Source organism: Cydia splendana, chromosome 3, assembly GCF_910591565.1.
Source record: "Cydia splendana chromosome 3, ilCydSple1.2, whole genome shotgun sequence".
Classification (NCBI taxonomy): domain Eukaryota; kingdom Metazoa; phylum Arthropoda; class Insecta; order Lepidoptera; family Tortricidae; genus Cydia; species Cydia splendana.
In genome coordinates this window covers 80,125-100,992 of record NC_085962.1, presented here as the reverse complement: position 1 = coordinate 100,992, position 20,868 = coordinate 80,125, and the positions used below count along the sequence as shown (strand labels likewise).

The 20,868-nt window shown below is 40.3% G+C and overlaps 2 protein-coding genes across 2 annotated transcripts in view; one reads left to right on the top strand and one right to left on the bottom strand.

Annotated features, from left to right (window-relative positions):
* Positions 1 to 5,606, bottom strand: part of LOC134806338 (coatomer subunit beta) — a 29,106-nt gene extending 23,500 nt beyond the window's left edge. The window contains exons 1-4 of the mRNA XM_063779546.1: positions 5,426 to 5,606; positions 4,437 to 4,531; positions 3,827 to 4,056; positions 318 to 487 (exon numbers count right to left, since the gene is read on the bottom strand). Coding sequence (XP_063635616.1) covers positions 318 to 487; positions 3,827 to 4,056; positions 4,437 to 4,527 — 491 coding nt within the window. The 5' untranslated portion in view covers positions 4,528 to 4,531; positions 5,426 to 5,606. The remainder of the gene's footprint in view (positions 1 to 317; positions 488 to 3,826; positions 4,057 to 4,436; positions 4,532 to 5,425) is intronic.
* Positions 5,607 to 8,566: 2,960 nt separating this feature from the next.
* On the top strand, positions 8,567 to 14,227 carry LOC134806337 (E3 ubiquitin-protein ligase TM129). Its single transcript, XM_063779544.1, has 6 exons — positions 8,567 to 9,103; positions 9,246 to 9,375; positions 9,913 to 10,049; positions 10,352 to 10,469; positions 10,672 to 10,793; positions 14,046 to 14,227. Exons 1-6 carry the CDS (start codon positions 8,691 to 8,693, stop codon positions 14,206 to 14,208), a joined length of 1,083 nt encoding a protein of 360 aa, XP_063635614.1. The 5' UTR covers positions 8,567 to 8,690; the 3' UTR covers positions 14,209 to 14,227.
* Positions 14,228 to 20,868: the final 6,641 nt, after the last annotated feature.

Sequence of the window (20,868 nt, the reverse complement as noted above, 5' to 3'; positions counted from 1 at the left end):
TTCGAAATACATAGTATTTACACGTGAAAAATAATTCCATTGGAGTGGAAATGAATCAAATAACTGCGATGTTTGCAGGTAACCATTGTACTACTCGCCATATTGGATAAAAATGGAATATTCTGTGTCTTAGCATTCGTGCACACTCGGTAACATCTCGGTTCGTGCGACGAGGCCACCGGCAGCGTGGCCTCTCCCTAGTGTTCTATGCTCTGAGGTTTACACTTTTTCGTAAAAATCGTCATGTAATTTGTTTACGAGGTTTTCTGGGATGCAGAATTCAAACATGTCCTGTAGCGAACGGAGCGGCACCTGACCTGTATATAGTGAAGATGGCCAGCACGGCGTTGCGGCGCACGTAGGAGTGGCGGTGTTCAAGGCAGGCCCGGATGGCGGGCAGCAGGGGCTCCAGCAGTTCGGGCTCCTTCAGCTTGCAGAGGAACCGGAGCGTGGAGCCGCGGATGAACTCGTTCGGGTGCTGGAGGTCCTGAGGGTTCAAAGCATGGAAGATATATTATAATTAGTCCAAGAGTTAGCCTATAAAGATTTGAAATTAACCTGTTTTTTTTCTGGTGTATGGTCAGGGGGGTGTCACTACACAGTTTAGGTACATTTGGCCGGCGCGCCGCGCGGGCCGGCGTATGGCAGCGGGCTGCCGCGTGCCGCTCGGCTCACACGATAGTCGTGGCGCTCGCGCAAAATTGAAAATACACAATGGCTTCGAAACCTAAATCTAAGTCCTTACTTAGTAATAATTAAAATAAACATCCTTAATTTATTGAATATTGGTTGCCCAGAAACAATATTAGGAACTAAACGAAATATTTTCGAAGGAATACATCTGTGGCATACCTACTTCCGTGAGAATCAGACATACTATCTCCGGATAAAAATTTTATTTTTACAGAATCAACATTTGTAATTCCTACATATTTAACCTAAACTAAAACTTGTCAAGTGATAACCCCGCGCCCGTGCCGACACTCACAGCTCGGTCATAAAACTGCGGCGCGCAAAGAAGATTCACGGTTCGTGCGCGGTTATAAGTTTCAATTTTGTTGCAGGCGGCGAGTATAAGTATAATTTTATACCTAAACCTGACTTTTGTGAAGGAGTGAATTTTCTGTACGGTAGTACTATTAGTTATTCTGTGCTATGATCGCAGGTGGTATGGTACCAAATACGGAAAGGCTTTGTACATTGCATTTGTGGACTATAGCAAAGCATTCGATTCGATCAACCATGGTTCGCTTTGGAAAGCTCTAATCCGGCAAGGAGTGCCAAAAAAATACATACGCTTGATTAAAAACATATATTCGAATAGCACAGCACAAATAAAATTAGAAACACTTAGCGAAGAGTTTCCAATAGCTAGGGGGGTAAGACAAGGAGACCCATTGTCACCTAAACTATTTGCTGCCTTACTGGAGGATATATTCAGAGACCTTCAATGGGATACACTTGGCATAAATATTAACGGCTGGACACTTAACCACTTGAGGTTTGCTGACGATTTACTCCTGGTAACTGACAACGCTCAGACGCTCCAACACATGCTGCAACAGCTGACAGAGGCAAGCAGAATAGTCGGACTTACCATAAATAAATCAAAAACGAACATAATGACAAACAGAGAAGAAAGGCCCATAGTAGTAGATAATGGAAATATTGAATATGTACAGAACTATACTTATCTAGGACAAATTATATCATTCAGAGACCAGACGACTTTAGAAATAGAAAGAAGAGTATCAAGTGCTTGGAAAAGATTCTGGTCGCTTAAGGAGATACTTAAAAGTAATCACTTTTCAATGTCAGCTAAGAAAAAAGTTTTCAACTTGTGTATCCTCCCATGTATAACCTATGGCTGCCAAACTTGGGCACTGACTCAGAAACATCTCCAAAAGCTTAGAACCTGCCAAAGAGGAATAGAAAGAAGTATGATGAACATCACATTAAAAGATCGTAAAAGAGCAGATGAAATAAGAGCAAAAACGAAAGTAGAAGACGTAATCAAGAAAGTAAGAAAGTTAAAATGGCAATGGACAGGCCATATGACACGGGATAGTAAGGAAAAGTGCGAGTCGGGCTCGCGCACGAAGGGTTCCGTACCATATAAAAAAAAAACAAAAAAAAAGCAAAAAAAAACGGTCACCCATCCAAGTACTGACCACTCCCGACGTTGCTTAACTTTGGTCAAAAATCACGTTTGTTGTATGGGAGCCCCATTTAAATCTTTATTTTATTCTGTTTTTAGTATTTGTTGTTATAGCGGCAACGGGGCTGTCCATAAATTACGTCATCGATTTTTGACGATTTTGGACCCCCCCCCCCCTATAATCATCCAAAAATCATGTATCAAATGACCCCATTTCCTCCTACTTCATGCTACCGTCATCCGATGTCACCCACCCCCCCCCCCCCTAATTTGAAATGACGTAATTTATGAATAGCCCCAACAGAAATACATCATCTGTGAAAATTTCAACTGTCTAGCTATCACGGTTCGTGAGAGAGAGATACAGCCTGGTGACAGACGGACGGACGGACGGACGGACGGACGGACGGACGGACGGACGGACGGACGGACGGACGGACGGACAGCGAAGTCTTAGTAATAGGGTCCCGTTTTACCCTTTGGGTACGGAACCCTAAAAATGGACCAAAATAATTACAGACTGGCACGCCACGCCACGAGACGGTAACAGAAAAAGAGGTAGACCAATTAAAAGATATCCATCCATCCGGATGACATCAAGTCGATAGGGGGCGCCACCTGGACCAGGAAAGCCATTGATAGAAAGGAATGGAAGCAGCTGGGAGAGGCCTATGTGTCAGAAGACACGCTGAACACTAATCCGGTCAATATGATGTGTTAGTTTTTAAGTAAATTTGTTTATATATACACCGTGTTTTTTTTTATTTCCGTTAATTTCAAGGGTGCATTCCTGAGCTTAAATCAAGTAACTTTCTCAAAGACACCGATGTTCTAATTAAGTCCATTTCGGAGATAATCCATAATTTATTTTTTTCCTATAAGGCCTCTACAAGCGTGTACACTTGCCTTAGGGCCGGCTTACATATTGATTAGTGTTTAGAATGAGTTCATACATTTGTGTAAAAATTTAATGTCCTTAATATTTATTTATTTATTATTATTTATTTATTTATTTGCTACTAAACTTAAGTACAATCTCGGTCGATTGATGTACGAAATGACATTGATATGTCACAGATTTCAATTGTTTGGTTGAGTTAAATGTAATGCCCGTGTTACAACAACGCTATATGCTACATTTAATTACTTTTTAAACAAAAAAAAAAAACAAAAAAGAAAACAAAAAATTTTTTTTTTTTGAAAATTAACTATGCCATTTAGTTCTTATAAACGTACTAAACTATACCCCGAAGTTAACGGAATTCAATAAAAACACGGTGTATAATGTAATACTGTTTTAGTTTTGGCAATAAAGGCTATTATGATTATGATGATGGTACCATCACTCTACGTCAGCGGTCGGCAACAAACGGCCCGCGGGCCGCATGCGGCATGCGAACCTCTCGCTTGCGGCTCGCGAGCCTCCCTGGCAATTTTGTATGTAATATTGACAAACGTCAAAGTCACAAATATTACCAAAGTGCGGACCGCGTCAACTTCGTTAACTACTGGCCTTGGCTGCTAAAAGGTTGCCGACCGCTACTCTACGTCATTAGCCACATGTTCAAGGTCTGAGAACTTGTCTCAAATACATGCAAATTAAGACATTCTAGTTACAAGTTGACTTAATCTAACATCAGCAGAATGCTGATCTCTCCAGTGACTGACCTTCCTGTACGCGTCACACACCAGGATCATCTCCTGCAGCAGCTTGCCGTCAGGGCTCGTCTTGGGCACAATCTCCCAGAAGATGAGCAGCAACTTCTTAATCATGTGATCTTGTAGCGGCAGCACGAAGCGGATGATCACCATGAGGAGGCCTGGGATCTTCTCGCCGGAGAGGATGATGCCAATCACTTTCTTTAGGGCTTCAATCTTCTTCTTTGTGTCGCCTTTCTCTGTGGAATCCATTAGTGAGATATCACTGAGCAAATAAATAAATAAATAAATAATAATAATATTAGCTAAGCTAAGAAATTAATTTATAAATTTAATTTATTTTTTTATGTAACTAAAGCTAATCTACAATTTCTGCGGGTAGAAATATGTTTTATTGCAAGTTTTTTGTAATCATTGTGACTGAAATAATTATGAAAAATGTACATTTTTGTAACATGGTAAAAGAGGCACTTCAAGTTAAATAACATTAGATTTTAATATAATCACACAATTTTTGAGAAAGAAAAAGAAAACCTTCAGAAAACAGCTTCTTTCAACACTGAAATTTATGATAGTCTTATTTCTTATTCAAAGTCTCATGAAATAGAACAGAACTTACCAAGGTCCAGTTTGAGCTGCATCTCATTGTAGGGTTCGGAGTCCGTGGGGAAGTTGATGAGGGTGTAGCACGGCTGTTCCACTCCCGCCATGATGCTGAAACCATGCATGTACTTTTCACCAAGCCTCGAAATTGCATGGGCACTGTATGAATGAAACCCATCTATGTTTCTAGCACATACTAAGAGTTTGAAGAAGTAAGGAAGCTCAATAAGGAATCCAATCTTAAAGAAGAAAGAAGAAAGAACAAAGAATAAATAGCACAGAAATCTATTTCATTCATGACATCCTAGGTTACCAATTTTCATGTACAAAAATACATATGCTAGAATAGAGTATAAAGCTGCCACCCCTAACATTCGGTATCGTCTTGGGTCGTTTCATTCGTTTTTCGTCATGTTCTTAAATTAGGCCTATTCCGCTTTCGTCACTTATTCTACATTCGTCACAATCGTCGGTGGCTTTCAATGTAGAATGAGTGACGAAAGCAGAATAGGACTAATTTAAGAACTTGACGAAAAACGAATGGGACAACCCAAGATGATACCTAACATTCTAATAAGAAATAACATTATTTTGATGTTTCTTAACATATAAAGTAATATATTTAATTGTATTTGTTTACTTACACTTCAAGAGAGTACTTAGGTACCTCAAAAGTGAATACTCAATGCAACATAATTATAATTTTATTATGCCAGAGTAATTATAAAGTCTTATTTTACGTTTGGAAATATATAGTAGTAGTATCAAAGCAATAGTAATAGAATCTTATACATCCCAAATAAATTGTACACCCCATTTCGGAATATTTTACTTATTTTTTCTAAGATTGGATCTTAAGCTATATTTGTTGTTATGGCATTTAAGCATCATTTTCACTACTTTACTGCACTAATACGGTTAAACACATATGGGTGTATCAGTAAATGCGATAAATACTACTAAACACACAAGATTGGGGCAGTGAAATATGAGCGGTATTTTTACCTGTGGAAATTCTTATCTGTATTTACTTAAAAGTTCAACTGTATCTTATTGTAGCACTTGAAGCATACACACAGTATAATTCCCTACGTTAGCAGTACACAAATTATACTAAATACAGTGGGAATTCAGATATTACAAATTGTTTGGTGACATGGACCCGATACGTGTCCATCAATGAGTTTTTGACATTTCATGCATGACACAATGAGTATTGCCATCAGAAGATCAAAAGTACCTCATCAAAAATACATTATGTATCATAAGATCATAACGTCGCTGCGCTTGTAAATTCCGACATGACTGTGCTGTGCACGATTTTTAAAAACGGTAATTAATAAAATTTGACAGATCACATAGGGGAATTTACAAGCACAAAATTTGCCTATTCAAGTGTGACGCATCATTCGAGAAATCGATTTGAGAATTCTACTAGATTGGTTTTAGGTTCTTTGGAAAACTTTTTTGTACAGGGCGTTATATTTTAAGTCGGTGCCAAATATTAAAAACGTCAACAAACTGTCTAACCAAATGCCAACGTTTGTAAAATAGATGTTTCTACTCTACTGACGTAAGTACGGAGCAGTGGCGTGCCTAGGGTTTTGGAGTAAAGCAAGCCGAAAGATGTTTCGTTAAATGTCCAATCTCACTGAAGTTTGCAAATTGCATGCTTCTTTCTCTGTCACTCTAATTACGCCTTAATTGGAGTAAACCAACAATCCTTGTGTTTTGTAAACGGCCGCACAAAATTTTCCCTTAATCCGATTGACTTATCTGAGAATACACAAATCGGGTGTTCGTTTTGGCGCGGAGGTGATATACCGTTTTTCTACAAAGTTTAACGATTTTACCTTGCCTTCGTTGAGTAATACATGGACGCATCTCATACCGTCACAAGGAACAACTTCATCCATTGTTAACACGTATAAACGTCACAACAAACGAACAAATCCACATTCACTACTTAATTCAAATTGGCACGTATTTAACCGGTCAACTAATTAATCGAATTTGGGTAGTTTAAAAAAATAGAAATGGGTACTAAAATTAATAGTTTGGCAACAAAAACGGAGCCTTAAAATATATCAATATGAGTTGTATTTTAATGCCGTTACAGCTTTTGATTATTTTTAGGCAGGTACCAAGTATTTATTTGGCAACTGGAGACCATTTATGAAGCACATTTAAAAAAAGAAAACGGCTATCTATTAATTCAAAAATGAAGTTCTTTTAAAATATTTTGTTCGGTCATTACACGGTCAACCTAACACGCTCCTCATCGCTTTGCTCGTCGTCGTACCTATCTGTTGACTCTAGCAGAACACAGTGTATTGAAATTAGTAATTAAAAACGCATTTAACTAATTTGCAAGACCGAAGTGATCCCATAAGTGTTCTGTGAACAAAGTTTTGTACGGAACACTAAAAATTTAAAGATCTAATGGTATAATGGCCATTAGACGTTTCATGATTAGAAATTTCGACTATAAGTATACTGACCATTACGTAATACTTATTGGTAAATTAATTTGCGGTGTTTTGTGTAAAAAGTGACCAATATTCATTAAATTTAACTGCTTTCGTGTTAAAATACTACCTAGCTGAAATGACATGCTCAGTATGACTATAGTTGATTACTTAGGTGTGAACAACTAGATGACAACTAAAGTTTATGATCGCTTTACAATATTAGTTGCCAATTTATTATTTTAGTCGCCAACCTATCACTTTAAGTTCCCTATAATTTTTTTGGGTGGCTTGATTTTGCTGCCAGTTTTTTTAATAATATGATGCTTATATTTGAGGCTAATATATTTTTTTTGCGCTAAAATATTAATGCACAGCCAAATTATATGTGACGTCCCACGGGTAAAGGTACCTTATGGCGGTTGGCGCTTACGCTATTATTAACGCCGCTCCAATATTATTGCGGCGCTATGCGACGTAAGCGCCAGCCGCCATAAGGTACCTTTTGCCGTGGAACGTCACATATTATTATATATTATGCCCAATAAATATTATAAATAAATAAATAAATATTAGGGGACATCTTACACAGATCAAACCTAGCCCCAAACTAAGCAAAGCTTGTATTATGGGTACTAGGCGACGATATACATACTTGTATAGATAAATACATACTTATATACATAGAAAACAACCATGACTCAGGAACAAATATTAGTGTTCATCACACAAATAAATGCCCTTACTGGGATTCGAACCCAGGACCATCGGCTTAGCAGACAGGGTCACTATCCACTAGACCAGACCGGTCGTCAAATGAATGTTCCTGTTTAATATTTTAGTTGCCCGGTTAATAATAAGCCATTCAAATTCACTTAAATAAATTGAGCTTTCGTTACTTTCGACTCGACTAAATAATAATACACTTGAAGTAAACGCGTGCCCGTGCGAACTTAAGCAGCTAACTTCACACCAAAAGCCAGGCTTAAATAGCCTTATAAAATTGCTATACATACCAACAAATAGTTACATCGTTCTTTGGCGGTGTTGGCCAAGAGCGGGACGAAAAAGCAAGCCCGGTTGCAAGCTGACGAGTGTGAGCAGGATGGCTTCATTCATCCTCCGCCTGATTTCATTCGCGCGGAGGAGGCGCCACGGCAAAAATTTGCAACACGCTGGCACCGCGGTCCAAGCGCTGTGGCTTGAATTTATAAATACGGGTTCATTTGGCGCGCGGTTTAAAAGTTATCCATATTGATTATTGAACCGTAATTTCGGTAAGCTAACGTAGCCGGAGTAGCCGGTAGGAGAATACAGACTAACGAACGAACATTTTAACGCCCATACGGAGGACGTGACTCGCTACACTCTCGCACACTCGCTTTACAGCTAGCTATGACACTCAGCTTTTGCCGATTCCGCGTTGACAGGTGTGGGGACCGGAGACCCATAATTACCGTTTACTGCAAATATTTTTTTCCAATTTTAAATACCATATTTATTGGGAAATGTCATAAACTGGTAACATTCATAGCACCAAGATATTTCAGATATTTATTTAACTGCAGTAGTCACCAACAAGAACATTCGGTTGCTCTAATAAAAAGTCGCAATCCGAACCAAAACCAATCAGCTGCAGCTGTCACTATCATTATTTTGACATTGAGTGCTCCAAAATACTTCAAAAATACGATACGCTGCCTTCTTCGTTTTTAACTTTTTACAAAGCAACTTAATCATTAAAATCAAATAAGTTTATACAATTTAGTACTTACAAATGAATTAATATTTTGATTATAACAATGGACGTGCTAATAACTCTAGTCTACCTGCTTTTCTCAATATGCGTAGTGTACCCTCCTACTGAGTTTGTCTCGGCCGGTTTCACGATAGCCCAGCTCTTCGAGGGTTACCTCGGCTCCGAGAACGTAAACTTCGTAGGTTACCACATGAAGCGGATAACTATAACTGCTTTGATACACTCGGCGTTGCCTATGGGCTATATTCTGTGTTTGTATTTCGGTGGCGAGCGCAGTGCGTGGTTACTGGCGGGGTTCGCGGGCACGGCGATACTGCCGCTGCTCATGGTGTATAAGATAGTGTGTTGGTGGGAGAGCAAGACAAAGCACCCGGCCGTGGCGCCGCTGATCCCGTATGTGACGGAGGGCAGTGACTGGAGGGTGGTCGCTGCTCAATTGAATACAGAATTTAGAGGGTAAATAAATACACAATGTGTGAATTGTTATTTAAACAATAAATGCAGGCAGTGCAAAACGAAGTTGTGGTTTCCTTTTCCTATTAATATAGTGAAGTAAGATCAAGTGAAGTTTGTCAACTTATAGCTTTTTGTATTACAGTGTGGACAAGGTGTCTCTCCCGCTGACGGCGACCAGCAAGCTGGTGGCAACGGAGACGTGGCTCATCAAAGTCACTTCCTACAACCTGTTCATCATCAAACAGAGTGACTGTGGTCTTGTCGCTACTGATGTGAGTTACTGTTGTTAGGTACAGTGATTCAGATATACTTTTTTAAGGTTATATATCGTCACTATACTTACTCAACCTCATATCTGCAACAATCATTTCATGGAAATGTCGCTTTTCTTTCATTTGAAATATGGGTGTTTTTGTCATCAAATGAGTGTTGCAGATACGAGGTTGAGTAAGTACAGTGGCAATATGTAGATATTGAGGTACATACAACTATTAAAAATGCAGAATCTGTACTCATATTCCTATCTCTAGAATTTATTTGAAAACCAATTTACTTTTAGGACTGGGAAGATGATAATCATTTAAAATAATAAGTTTAGTGAACATTGCAAGGTTGTTATTATGTTTATAATTTATAGTTAAATCTTCTTACACAAAATTCTTTTCTTCAGATGCGTTTTGATTCAAATGACTCAAAAAATTGCACTAGGACAAAATTATAGCAGAAAATATAAACCAGAATTTTAAAAACATGGATTCCTTTGCTAGCTCACTGTCAACATCAATTAATTTAAATAATTTCATGTACAGACAGACATCCCCGACCTCACGGCATCCATAGAAGAAGAGACACAGTATGTGAACATACAAGTAGTGCCGTCTCGAGATGATGTAGCTGCCTTCAAGTTCAGAATCACCACTCAGGCCCTACGGGACTTGCAGCCAAGGTTGGTTAATTCTTACTTTATTCCTTCAGATAACTGGTCTCACATGAAACCTATAAAGGCTTAGGGCGACCGCTAGCTGGTGCAGGTGCATGGAGCGGGTTAACGAAAAATATTATTAATGCTGCTAACTGACGCGGACACGTTTGTCGGATTTTACTTACAATGGCACCCGCTCTGTGTACCCGCGCCAGCTAGAGAACGCCCTTATTCTTATTTCTATGGTAACAAAGGTGTGTTCAGATATATTTGGCCGTCACTGTCCATTTGATGCTGACTGTGCAGCTACTGGTCTCTTTGTGCAGGTTGTCGCAGACGGTGCGTGTGCCGTCCCACATCTCCCTGCTGCCGTCACTGGTGGAGCGGTTCGTGGCTGTCTTTAACCAGCATGTAGAGCAGAACCCTGTCTACTACGTGGACGAGGTAACCGATCATTCCTCATATAAGCTCACAGTATCTGAATGATGTTGTTACTCGAGGTTCAAATATTAGCTTGCCGAGAGCCAGTACGTTGACTCAATAAACATGGAAAATGTTGTATTTTTTTCAATTTAACCTATTTCTTATAGGAAAATAATTTGATTTGCCAAGCTGTTTGAAACTAGTGTTTGTGTGTGTACGTCAGGAGCTAGAAGTATGCATCGGCTGCATGCAGGCCGCAGCCGATGTCAAACTGCGCAAGCGCTGCCACTCGCCGCCCGCGCACCTCGTCGGGGGCCCTCCCGAGTGCCAACAATGCAATTGCAGGTGGGATCGCTACTTTACTTTTATCAACTAGGCTAGTCTAGTCTAAATTTGCTAGCCAGAAAACGACCTTAGGCTTATACATTTAGGATCGAATTTTGATTGCCATTTGGGTCATTCCATGTGATTTCAACAAATTTGAATTAAAAAGTGTGCCGCATGATTTTTGATTTGAATAAAAAAAATTGAGGATATATTTCATGGTGGCAGAAGTGCTGAACCATCACCAGTTTTTTTTTTATCTTTTATTTTCCAAGTTATGCCCATTCGAAGTTAACAGTGGGGTTAAATTCCTGCTTGTACAAAATCAGACCTAACTTTTTTTCTATAAAAGGTAACGAAATAATTATTACTTTTTTTGATTAGGTAAGAAATGTGGATATTATACTGTATGACAAAATGTATCTGAATTAACTACAAAAAAAATGGTGACCACCCGAAGTGTACACCTAATTGGTCAATTATTGCAATTTTAAATTGGTTCCTGTGCCAACCCTGGTGCATATCAAATATTACTTTTTTCTGGAATATAAAGTACTTGCCGTGTTCATCTTGTAAAATAAATATAATTGTGTTAGATCAATTACTTCTAATAGAAAAATATAAGTGAAAAATTGAGAAATTCGAAAAATGCTCGTATTTGACTCTAAAAAAATCCATGTGGAAGAGAAAATAAAAATTTGATTGTAGTCCGAAAATATAGCTGATAATTTCGTTAATTAGATTTAGAAAAGAAAGTTTTGTTATTTTGCCTATTTTTTGAAATATGATTTTTTTAACATGCTACTTTTTACAACTATCGATACAAAATGTTTTATGTTATAAATTAATAAAAATGGGACGGTAATTGGTCATACGGATATTATTTACGTTTTTTATGTTCAAATAATTTTTTTGACATGACAATAATTTCATTTGTAAATTTAATGAGGGTAGAAATTCGACAATGCACTGTTACCTGACAAGGATTGTGAATCACTTGCGAATGTTTCTTAATTTAGCCGTGTAGTGAATAACCGACGCCTCCTGACTTGTTAACAAGCTTTATTTGCATGTTACATGGCTAAATTACGAACATAAGTAAACGGCCCAATAATCCTTATCGAAGTTCTATAGGAAATCGTATTTATCTAGGAGATAATGAAGTGGTGCAAACTCTTTGTAGTAAGTGCTTGTGTTATTAATAGTTGACTGTTCGTTATATATCACTGACAAGAAGTATTTATTTAACAATTCAATTACTTCGACAATTTCACTGGACAAATGATCAAGCAACGGTGCATCCATTCGTTATTTACATTAAAAAGGATAACGTTATCCAGTGTAGAACATTTTGTATTATCAGCGATTGTTTAACTCACAACACCGTATCATTTTTCGCTTTCCAAAAGGTTTTGCTTGAATGCCTAAAACAATAATATGACAAATTGGAAATGATACATTATTTTAGTGATGGTGCAGCTGCACAATATAAGAACAAGAAGACTTTTGTAAACTTGTGTCATCTTTACGATGACTTCGGACTAAAAGCAGGGTGGAACTTTTTTGCTACCTCTCACGGCAAATCCCCCTGTGATGGTGCTGGCGGCACGATTAAGCGGTTGATTAGAAAAGCTAGTCTGCAACGCATCACAGGTAGTTATAACATTTTATCACCTGAAGCTACGAGTTTTGTGTGAATAAAATTCATGGGATCAAGTTCTTTTTCGTCTCAAAACCAGATGTCGAAGAAGCTGAGGTATATCTATCAGAGCGATTTAAAAATATAAGGACCATAAAAAATACACGTTCTTATCATAGATTCGTTCCCATTTATTAAAATGAATTAAAAGTGCGACGTTATTCAACTTGAGAAAATTTTGAAGTAGCAAAGGTTTGCAAATGATGTTTTTTTTTGTATAAATATATAAGTAAAGTAAATTTCAATCGTCTGGATTTAATTGATATTTTTCCAATATTTATAAGTTTAAGGTCATATGTATTTTAATCAGCATAAATACAACAGCAGAGCGAAAATGTATGAGATGTGCAGTTTAAAAAAAATCACATTTCAAAAAATAGGCAAAATAACAAAACTGTTTTTCCTAAATCTAATTAACGAAGATATCAGCTATATTTGCTGACTAAAATCAATTTTTTATTTTATGTTCCACATGGATTTTTTTAGAGTCAAACATGAGCAATTTTCGAATTTCTCAATTTTCACTTATATTTTTCTTTTAGAATTTATTGCTCTTACACAATTATATTTATTTTACAAGATGAACACGGCAAGTACTTTATATTCCAGAAAAAAGTAATATTTGATATGCACCAGGGTTGGCACAGGAACCAATTTAAAATTGCAATAATTGACCAATTAGGTGTACACTTCGGGTGGTCACCATTTTTTTTGTAGTTAATTCAGATACATTTTGTCATACAGTATAATATCCACATTTCTTACCTAATCAAAAAAAGTAATAATTATTTCGTTACCTTTTATAGAAAAAAAGTTAGGTCTGATTTTGTACAAGCAGGAATTTAACCCCACTGTTAACTTCGAATGGGCATAACTTGGAAAATAAAAGATAAAAAAAAAAACTGGTGATGGTTCAGCACTTCTGCCACCATGAAGTATATCCTCAATTTTTTTTATTCACATCAAAAATCATAGGGCACACTCGATTTGTTGAAATCACCTGGAATGACCCATTTCGGACGCATTATCGCGTCTGTATGCACTCAATGGTAAAGCAGCTTTTGAAATCACCAATATTTACCACTCACAAACTTCATTTTAACATAACACTTTAAACTCTCGCGTTTTGTACACATATTTAATTACACAAACGGGTATAATTAACCGCGATATAATTTCATCGATCACAATAATAATTGATAATTTGCTTGATTTTTTTATGTTTCATTTTTAGGGTTCCGTACCCAAAGGGTAAAACGGGACCCTATTACTAAGACTCCGCTGTCCGTCCGTCCGTCCGTCCGTCCGTCTGTCACCAGGCTGTATCTCACGAACCGTGATAGCAGTTGAAATTTTTACAGATGATGTATTACGGAACCCTTCGTGCGCGAGTCCGACTCGCACTTGCCCGGTTTTATTTCATTCATTTTAACCCTAAAAATATCGCCGGTCGAAAGGTGTGCCTCTTTGATATACATATTTCCCTAAGAATTAGACATTTATGGTGACGCTACCACATTGTCTAAGTTTAAAGTGTATGTAGAGGGATCGTGTCGGTGTGATTGTATCCGCAGAGTGCTGTGGTGCGCGTCGTGCATGGCGCGCTGGTGGGCGGCGCGCGCCTCGGCGGCCTCGGCGGCGCCCGACACGTGGCTCTCCTCCCGCGGGAGCTGCCCCGTCTGCCGCGCCGTCTGCTGTCTGCTGGACGTGTGCCCCGCCAGAAGGTACGCATCGTGACTCGCGCCTCGGCGGCGGCACACACCCCCGACACGTGGCTCTCCTCCCGGGGGAGCTGCCCCGTCTGCCGCGCCGTCTGCTGTCTGCTGGACGTGTGCCCCGCCAGAAGGTACGCATCGTGACTCGCGCCTCGGCGGCGGCACACACCCCCGACACGTGGCTCTCCTCCCGGGGGAGCTGCCCCGTCTGCCGCGCCGTCTGCTGTCTGCTGGACGTGTGCCCCGCCAGAAGGTACGCATCGTGACTCGCGCCTCGGCGGCGGCACACACCCCCGACACGTGGCTCTCCTCCCGGGGGAGCTGCCCCGTCTGCCGCGCCGTCTGCTGTCTGCTGGACGTGTGCCCCGCCAGAAGGTACGCATCGTGACTCGCGCCTCGGCGGCGGCACACACCCCCGACACGTGGCTCTCCTCCCGGGGGAGCTGCCCCGTCTGCCGCGCCGTCTGCTGTCTGCTGGACGTGTGCCCCGCCAGAAGGTACGCATCGTGACTCGCGCCTCGGCGGCGGCACACACCCCCGACACGTGGCTCTCCTCCCGGGGGAGCTGCCCCGTCTGCCGCGCCGTCTGCTGTCTGCTGGACGTGTGCCCCGCCAGAAGGTACGCATCGTGACTCGCGCCTCGGCGGCGGCACACACCCCCGACACGTGGCTCTCCTCCCGGGGGAGCTGCCCCGTCTGCCGCGCCGTCTGCTGTCTGCTGGACGTGTGCCCCGCCAGAAGGTACGCATCGTGACTCGCGCCTCGGCGGCGGCACACACCCCCGACACGTGGCTCTCCTCCCGGGGGAGCTGCCCCGTCTGCCGCGCCGTCTGCTGTCTGCTGGACGTGTGCCCCGCCAGAAGGTACGCATCGTGACTCGCGCCTCGGCGGCGGCACACACCCCCGACACGTGGCTCTCCTCCCGGGGGAGCTGCCCCGTCTGCCGCGCCGTCTGCTGTCTGCTGGACGTGTGCCCCGCCAGAAGGTACGCATCGTGACTCGCGCCTCGGCGGCGGCACACACCCCCGACACGTGGCTCTCCTCCCGGGGGAGCTGCCCCGTCTGCCGCGCCGTCTGCTGTCTGCTGGACGTGTGCCCCGCCAGAAGGTACGCATCGTGACTCGCGCCTCGGCGGCGGCACACACCCCCGACACGTGGCTCTCCTCCCGGGGGAGCTGCCCCGTCTGCCGCGCCGTCTGCTGTCTGCTGGACGTGTGCCCCGCCAGAAGGTACGCAGCGTGACTCGCGCCTCGGCGGCGGCACACACCCCCGACACGTGGCTCTCCTCCCGGGGGAGCTGCCCCGTCTGCCGCGCCGTCTGCTGTCTGCTGGACGTGTGCCCCGCCAGAAGGTACGCATCGTGACTCGCGCCTCGGCGGCGGCACACACCCCCGACACGTGGCTCTCCTCCCGGGGGAGCTGCCCCGTCTGCCGCGCCGTCTGCTGTCTGCTGGACGTGTGCCCCGCCAGAAGGTACGCATCGTGACTCGCGCCTCGGCGGCGGCACACACCCCCGACACGTGGCTCTCCTCCCGGGGGAGCTGCCCCGTCTGCCGCGCCGTCTGCTGTCTGCTGGACGTGTGCCCCGCCAGAAGGTACGCATCGTGACTCTTTTACTTGCGTTTCGACGCAGGTGCATGTGCCGTTTTTGTACAGGACGTTTTTACTCCCCGCGGTGCGCGCGCCACATTTATTTTCACAGTTAGGAATTTTCTGAGTCGCACCAGATAACGGGTTTACGTTTCCGCGTTTGAATCTATTGACGTCTTAAAAATTCATGCATGTAGCTAATTATTGCACGACTTGTGACGCTATAAATACGAAACCTTTATATGATTTTAGGCCGATCGACTTAGATCCAAAAATAGCGTTTTGAGGAATTAATTCCCGTTGAGCTGGAAATCGTTTTAATACTTTCATTTAGTCCTAAACGCTTGTCATCCGAGTTTGCTCCATCCCCGGAGGTGTGCATACTGTATGGGAGCCTTAGGAGATATTTTTTCCTTGGATTGCCAAACCACTCGATGTAGAAGGAACCCACCATCGATTACAATGGCACTATGGATTGGACACAGGTAAAAAGGCGTTTTCGGATTTTTAACATGATTATACCAAAAAGAAGAAATTTTAAGCGGCGGCCATTTTTCTAATTTGATTGGCGTATTTTAAAATAATTATAAATGAAACAATGTAATTTTGCAATAGTGTAAATATGCACATTTTTTTTGCAGACGGACGGACAGCTAAGCGCAGTGCAATTATCTGATATGAACTTGATTACTTAATCTAGACTTTTTAAATTAGATAACATTGTTTTTATATGTATAGGTAATCAAAATATATAACTTTTTTTTCAATGATATACTTACCTATTTAATTAATTTTATAATTAATAATAACCATGTCGCTAGTATATTTTTTGGGCATGTCATTAATGTGCAATTTCAAGATAAGCTTGTAAAAAGTAGTTTTATTTAAAATCGACTGTAGTAAATGGTTAAATGAAACGTTGTCGACAAAATGAACAAATGCTAAATCATTTATTATTTGCCATTTGCCGTGCTCAGTGCTGTCAACTGCTGTCGTTCCGCTAATTGCCTAATCAGAAAAGCTGCACATTTTATCAAAGCAAATTGTACACTTACCAACTAAAACCCTGAATTATTTACAAGTTATTAATTAATTTGCAACGTATATACAGTCACCTGCAATAATATGTTACTCTTCGAAGGCCGCAAAAATATGTGACACGCTCTTATGGGTCTACAAATAAGATCATGTCAGATATTTTTGCGGCCTTCGAAGAGTAACATATTATTGCAGGTGACTGTACCTATATGTACATAGTACATTCAGAGCAATTCTTAGGTACAAGCTTAATTACGTTTAGGCGGGCCCGGTCATATTCAGATTTCGCCAGTTTAGGTTTAGGTCAAAATCTGATTAAGTACGACTCTAGGGTAGCCAGTTCCTTTTTAATTCAGATTCTAAGTACGTATAATTCAGAATGAGGCATTTTCTAAGTTTTCCAAGTTCCTACAACGTTAGATTATCCATATAACAAATTCCTAGCACTCCAGATTCTCTCAATGCCGGATTCTGAGCAGGTCAGAAAATTACATTTCCAGAATCTCAGTATGTCTAAATGTGATTACGACCGATTCTATGTTGATTAAATTATGTTTAGAGTATATTCGTAGAAGGTCAGATAATATGTTAATCAATTTCTGGCTACATTAGGCGACTGTACAGTTAAAACAAAGAAAAAAGGGGTTATTCTCGGATGGCCTTGAACGCAAAAGGACTACTGTAATATTTTGTCTATATCGCTATTAGTCTACATCGCAAACGGTCTAGAACGCAAAATGCCCACATTAACTTTATAGCGATGTCGACGGAGCCCCGCTTCCGCGGGGCTCCTATTCTGTGCTGTTTGGCCTTCGGCCATTTGAAGATACCTAACGAACCTAACCTACCTCACACCTACCTATGTAAAATGAGGTGATATAAAAAGTGGTCATTTTGCGGACGGTCTGGAACGCAAAATGACCACTTTTTTATATCACACAGGTAGGTTAGTTATCTTCAAATGGCCAAACCGCACAGAATAGGAGCCCCGCGGTAGCGGAGCTCCGTAGTCGTCGCTAATGTAAAGATAAAACGACGGAAAATGATGTAGGCATTTTGCGTTCTGGAACGTTCGCGATGTAGACTAAGAGCGATAGCAAAATGTTACACTAGTCATTTTGCGTTCTAGACCATCCGCAAATAACCAATCTTTTTTCTAGTGTGAATTATACCTCTTCTTTTCAGAATTAGACTTGTACATAAACTGACCTAAGTAATAAGAAATAAAACGTCTCAGAATTAGTAGATGTAAGATTCGGATTTATTTAGAAAACGACGCGATTCGAATCTGATATAATAAGAAAATGCAATTTGCAGAAACAAATTTTTTGCTAATACGACGTAATACCACCATGACAATGATCTACCCAGAATCTGACCTAGTCAGAAATTAACTTAAAGAGAAAGTGACTTCCACCTTACAAGTCATGTCCTGAAAGTATCTAATTCAGAAACAGACCTATGACGAATCTGGTATAACCAGAATCGTACTTAATCAGATTTTGACCTAAACCTAAACTGGCGAAATCTGAATATGACCGGGCCCGCCTAAACGCTTAATGAGACCTACTTCCCATTATTCGATTGAGCTGAAACTTCACATATACTTACTCCTACATATGTATGTATGTTGGGTGACAATGCAATATTATGGTGCCATCAAGCTGATCTGATGATGGACACAGGAGGCGCTGACCATAGGAACTCGGTGTATAAAACAACGCAACCTAATTGTGTGTTGGGTTTGTTTGCTACGATTGTCTCGACGAGGCAAATAATAAGTTGCCTTGCCTGCTAGCGATAAAACCTATAAAGATGACATTTTTGACGAAATACTTTTTTGTAACCGTATTATTAATTTCTGATGACACGTAATTGTGGTCGAATGTATGTGTGGTGCTATTTTAATCGTATTACAGACAGTGAGATATACAGCGTGGGGCATAGGAGCAATCTATTTTAAAATCACCGTTTGCAATAAATTTGTTGGAATGGTAATCTCATTATGAAATGTCAAGAAATTAATTTAATTTGTCTTTTATATTATTTTTATGTGCAATTTTTTTATTATTTATCGTGCTCCTAACGTCGGAAACTGTATATTCTAATAGAGTTGTAGATTTCCTAAAAATAGTCAAAATTACGAAACTAACTAATTAAAATGTTGTATAGTATATATTATATTGTTTTACAGCTGACTATCATATTCGTATAATTGATATGATTATAGGATGAAGTGTATTGTAACTTTATGTCTTCTACTTAAGTTTGTAGTTATTTTAATTAACGTATAATACATATTAGTTATATATTTATGTAAATGCGTAGTGATAGGATGAATTAATGTGAAGATGATTTGATTTGATACATGTTTTACTTGACAATTTTATATAATTATTAAGAGCCCATCAACGTGCACACTAGCGCCACTGCTAAATAATCTTGATTATCTAAATTTAACGAAAGATATTTAAAAAGGGGGCCGTTACGTACTGTATTTTGTATTTAAGTACCTTTTGAATACGTCAAACTAGTTTTTATGTTGCTGGATTCGTCAATCTATGCGTCCAAAGTTAAAACGGCCGTTTTTGTTTTGAGTTCATAGATCGACGAACTAGTTTGATGTATTCAAAAGGTACTTAAATACAAAATACAGTACGTAGTGGCCCCCTTTTATAAATTTGTCTTTTATATTATTTTTATGTGCAATTTTATTATTATTTGTCATGCTCCTAACGTAACGTTAAATTTATTTAGCAGTGGCGCTAGTGTGCACGTTGATGAACTCTTAATAAACGTCTCTTCCCTCTAGAAACTAGTGTTAGATACCTATTCCTGTTGTGTACGAAACCCGCGCACCGATGGTAATTCTAATTATTGACTAGTTTACTATGTTATACAATCAGATTAATCCATTTTCTCATTTTATTGGTATTATTTTAAACCTGCGTGCGTTATGAAGTATCAGTGTTTTTACAATATACAAAATACAAATATAAAAACGCACTGTCTTTTTATTTCACTCGTACAGTCACCTGCAATAATATGTTACTCTTCGAAGGCCGCAAAAATATGTGACGCGCTCTTATGGCTCCACAAATAAGATCGTGTCAGATATTTTTACTGCCTCCGTTATGTAATATATTATTGCAGGTGACTGTACAGCGACCACACTAAATTTTTTGTATTGCAAATATTGCAATAAGGTGACATAAATGGGCTAAATGGCCTAATTGGCCAGTTTCCTCACCGTGTCAACGATTGTCCGTCAATTGATCATTCAATATCAACTTTGTAATGGGTGCACAGCATGAGCACAAACCACGGTTTTATAACAGCCAATAAATTGGTAAAAACTGAAAAAAAAAGAAACCGTTTTAAAATTTCTGAGCGCATTTGCACTATTTGCAGCTTACTAATACCTATTTTTTTATTTGTAGTTTAGTAACTATATTACCTGCTATATTACCTATTAAACAAAGTTATAGGTAAATATACGAAATCATTCCCGCATCTAAAACCTCGGGGCGGAATTTTGATATACATACATTGAAGGTACACATGAGTCACATGAAGAGCCATGATGGTACGAGCCCCGCGGGGTTTGAACTTGCAACCTCGTACCGCTAGGCTAACAACGCTCTATTGCTAATATGCCCCCGACTATACCACCATTAACCTGCTAGCATTGACCTTCCGTCAGGGTCAATCCAGCCCTCGGCAGCAGACATCGATTAACATCCAGATCCCTATCGCCGCCATAGACGACTACTGCCATCAGACACCGTTTTGTAAAAACAATGACGTAGCTTAAAGGAAATATACCCTGAGGTAACTCATTCCACATTCTGCTCTTTATTTATTTAAGGAGATCCAACAGCTAAATGATAATCTTTATTATAAATACAGAGCCAATTACAGGACCTCACCATTATTAGATAAGTAGGTATGGTATAAAAAAACATACGAATGATTATAACAAAAGCCGGTGACTTGGTTCTGTTTAGCTCTGTTAAGCACCAAAGCTTCTTGGATTGGAGGCCAGTATGGCTTT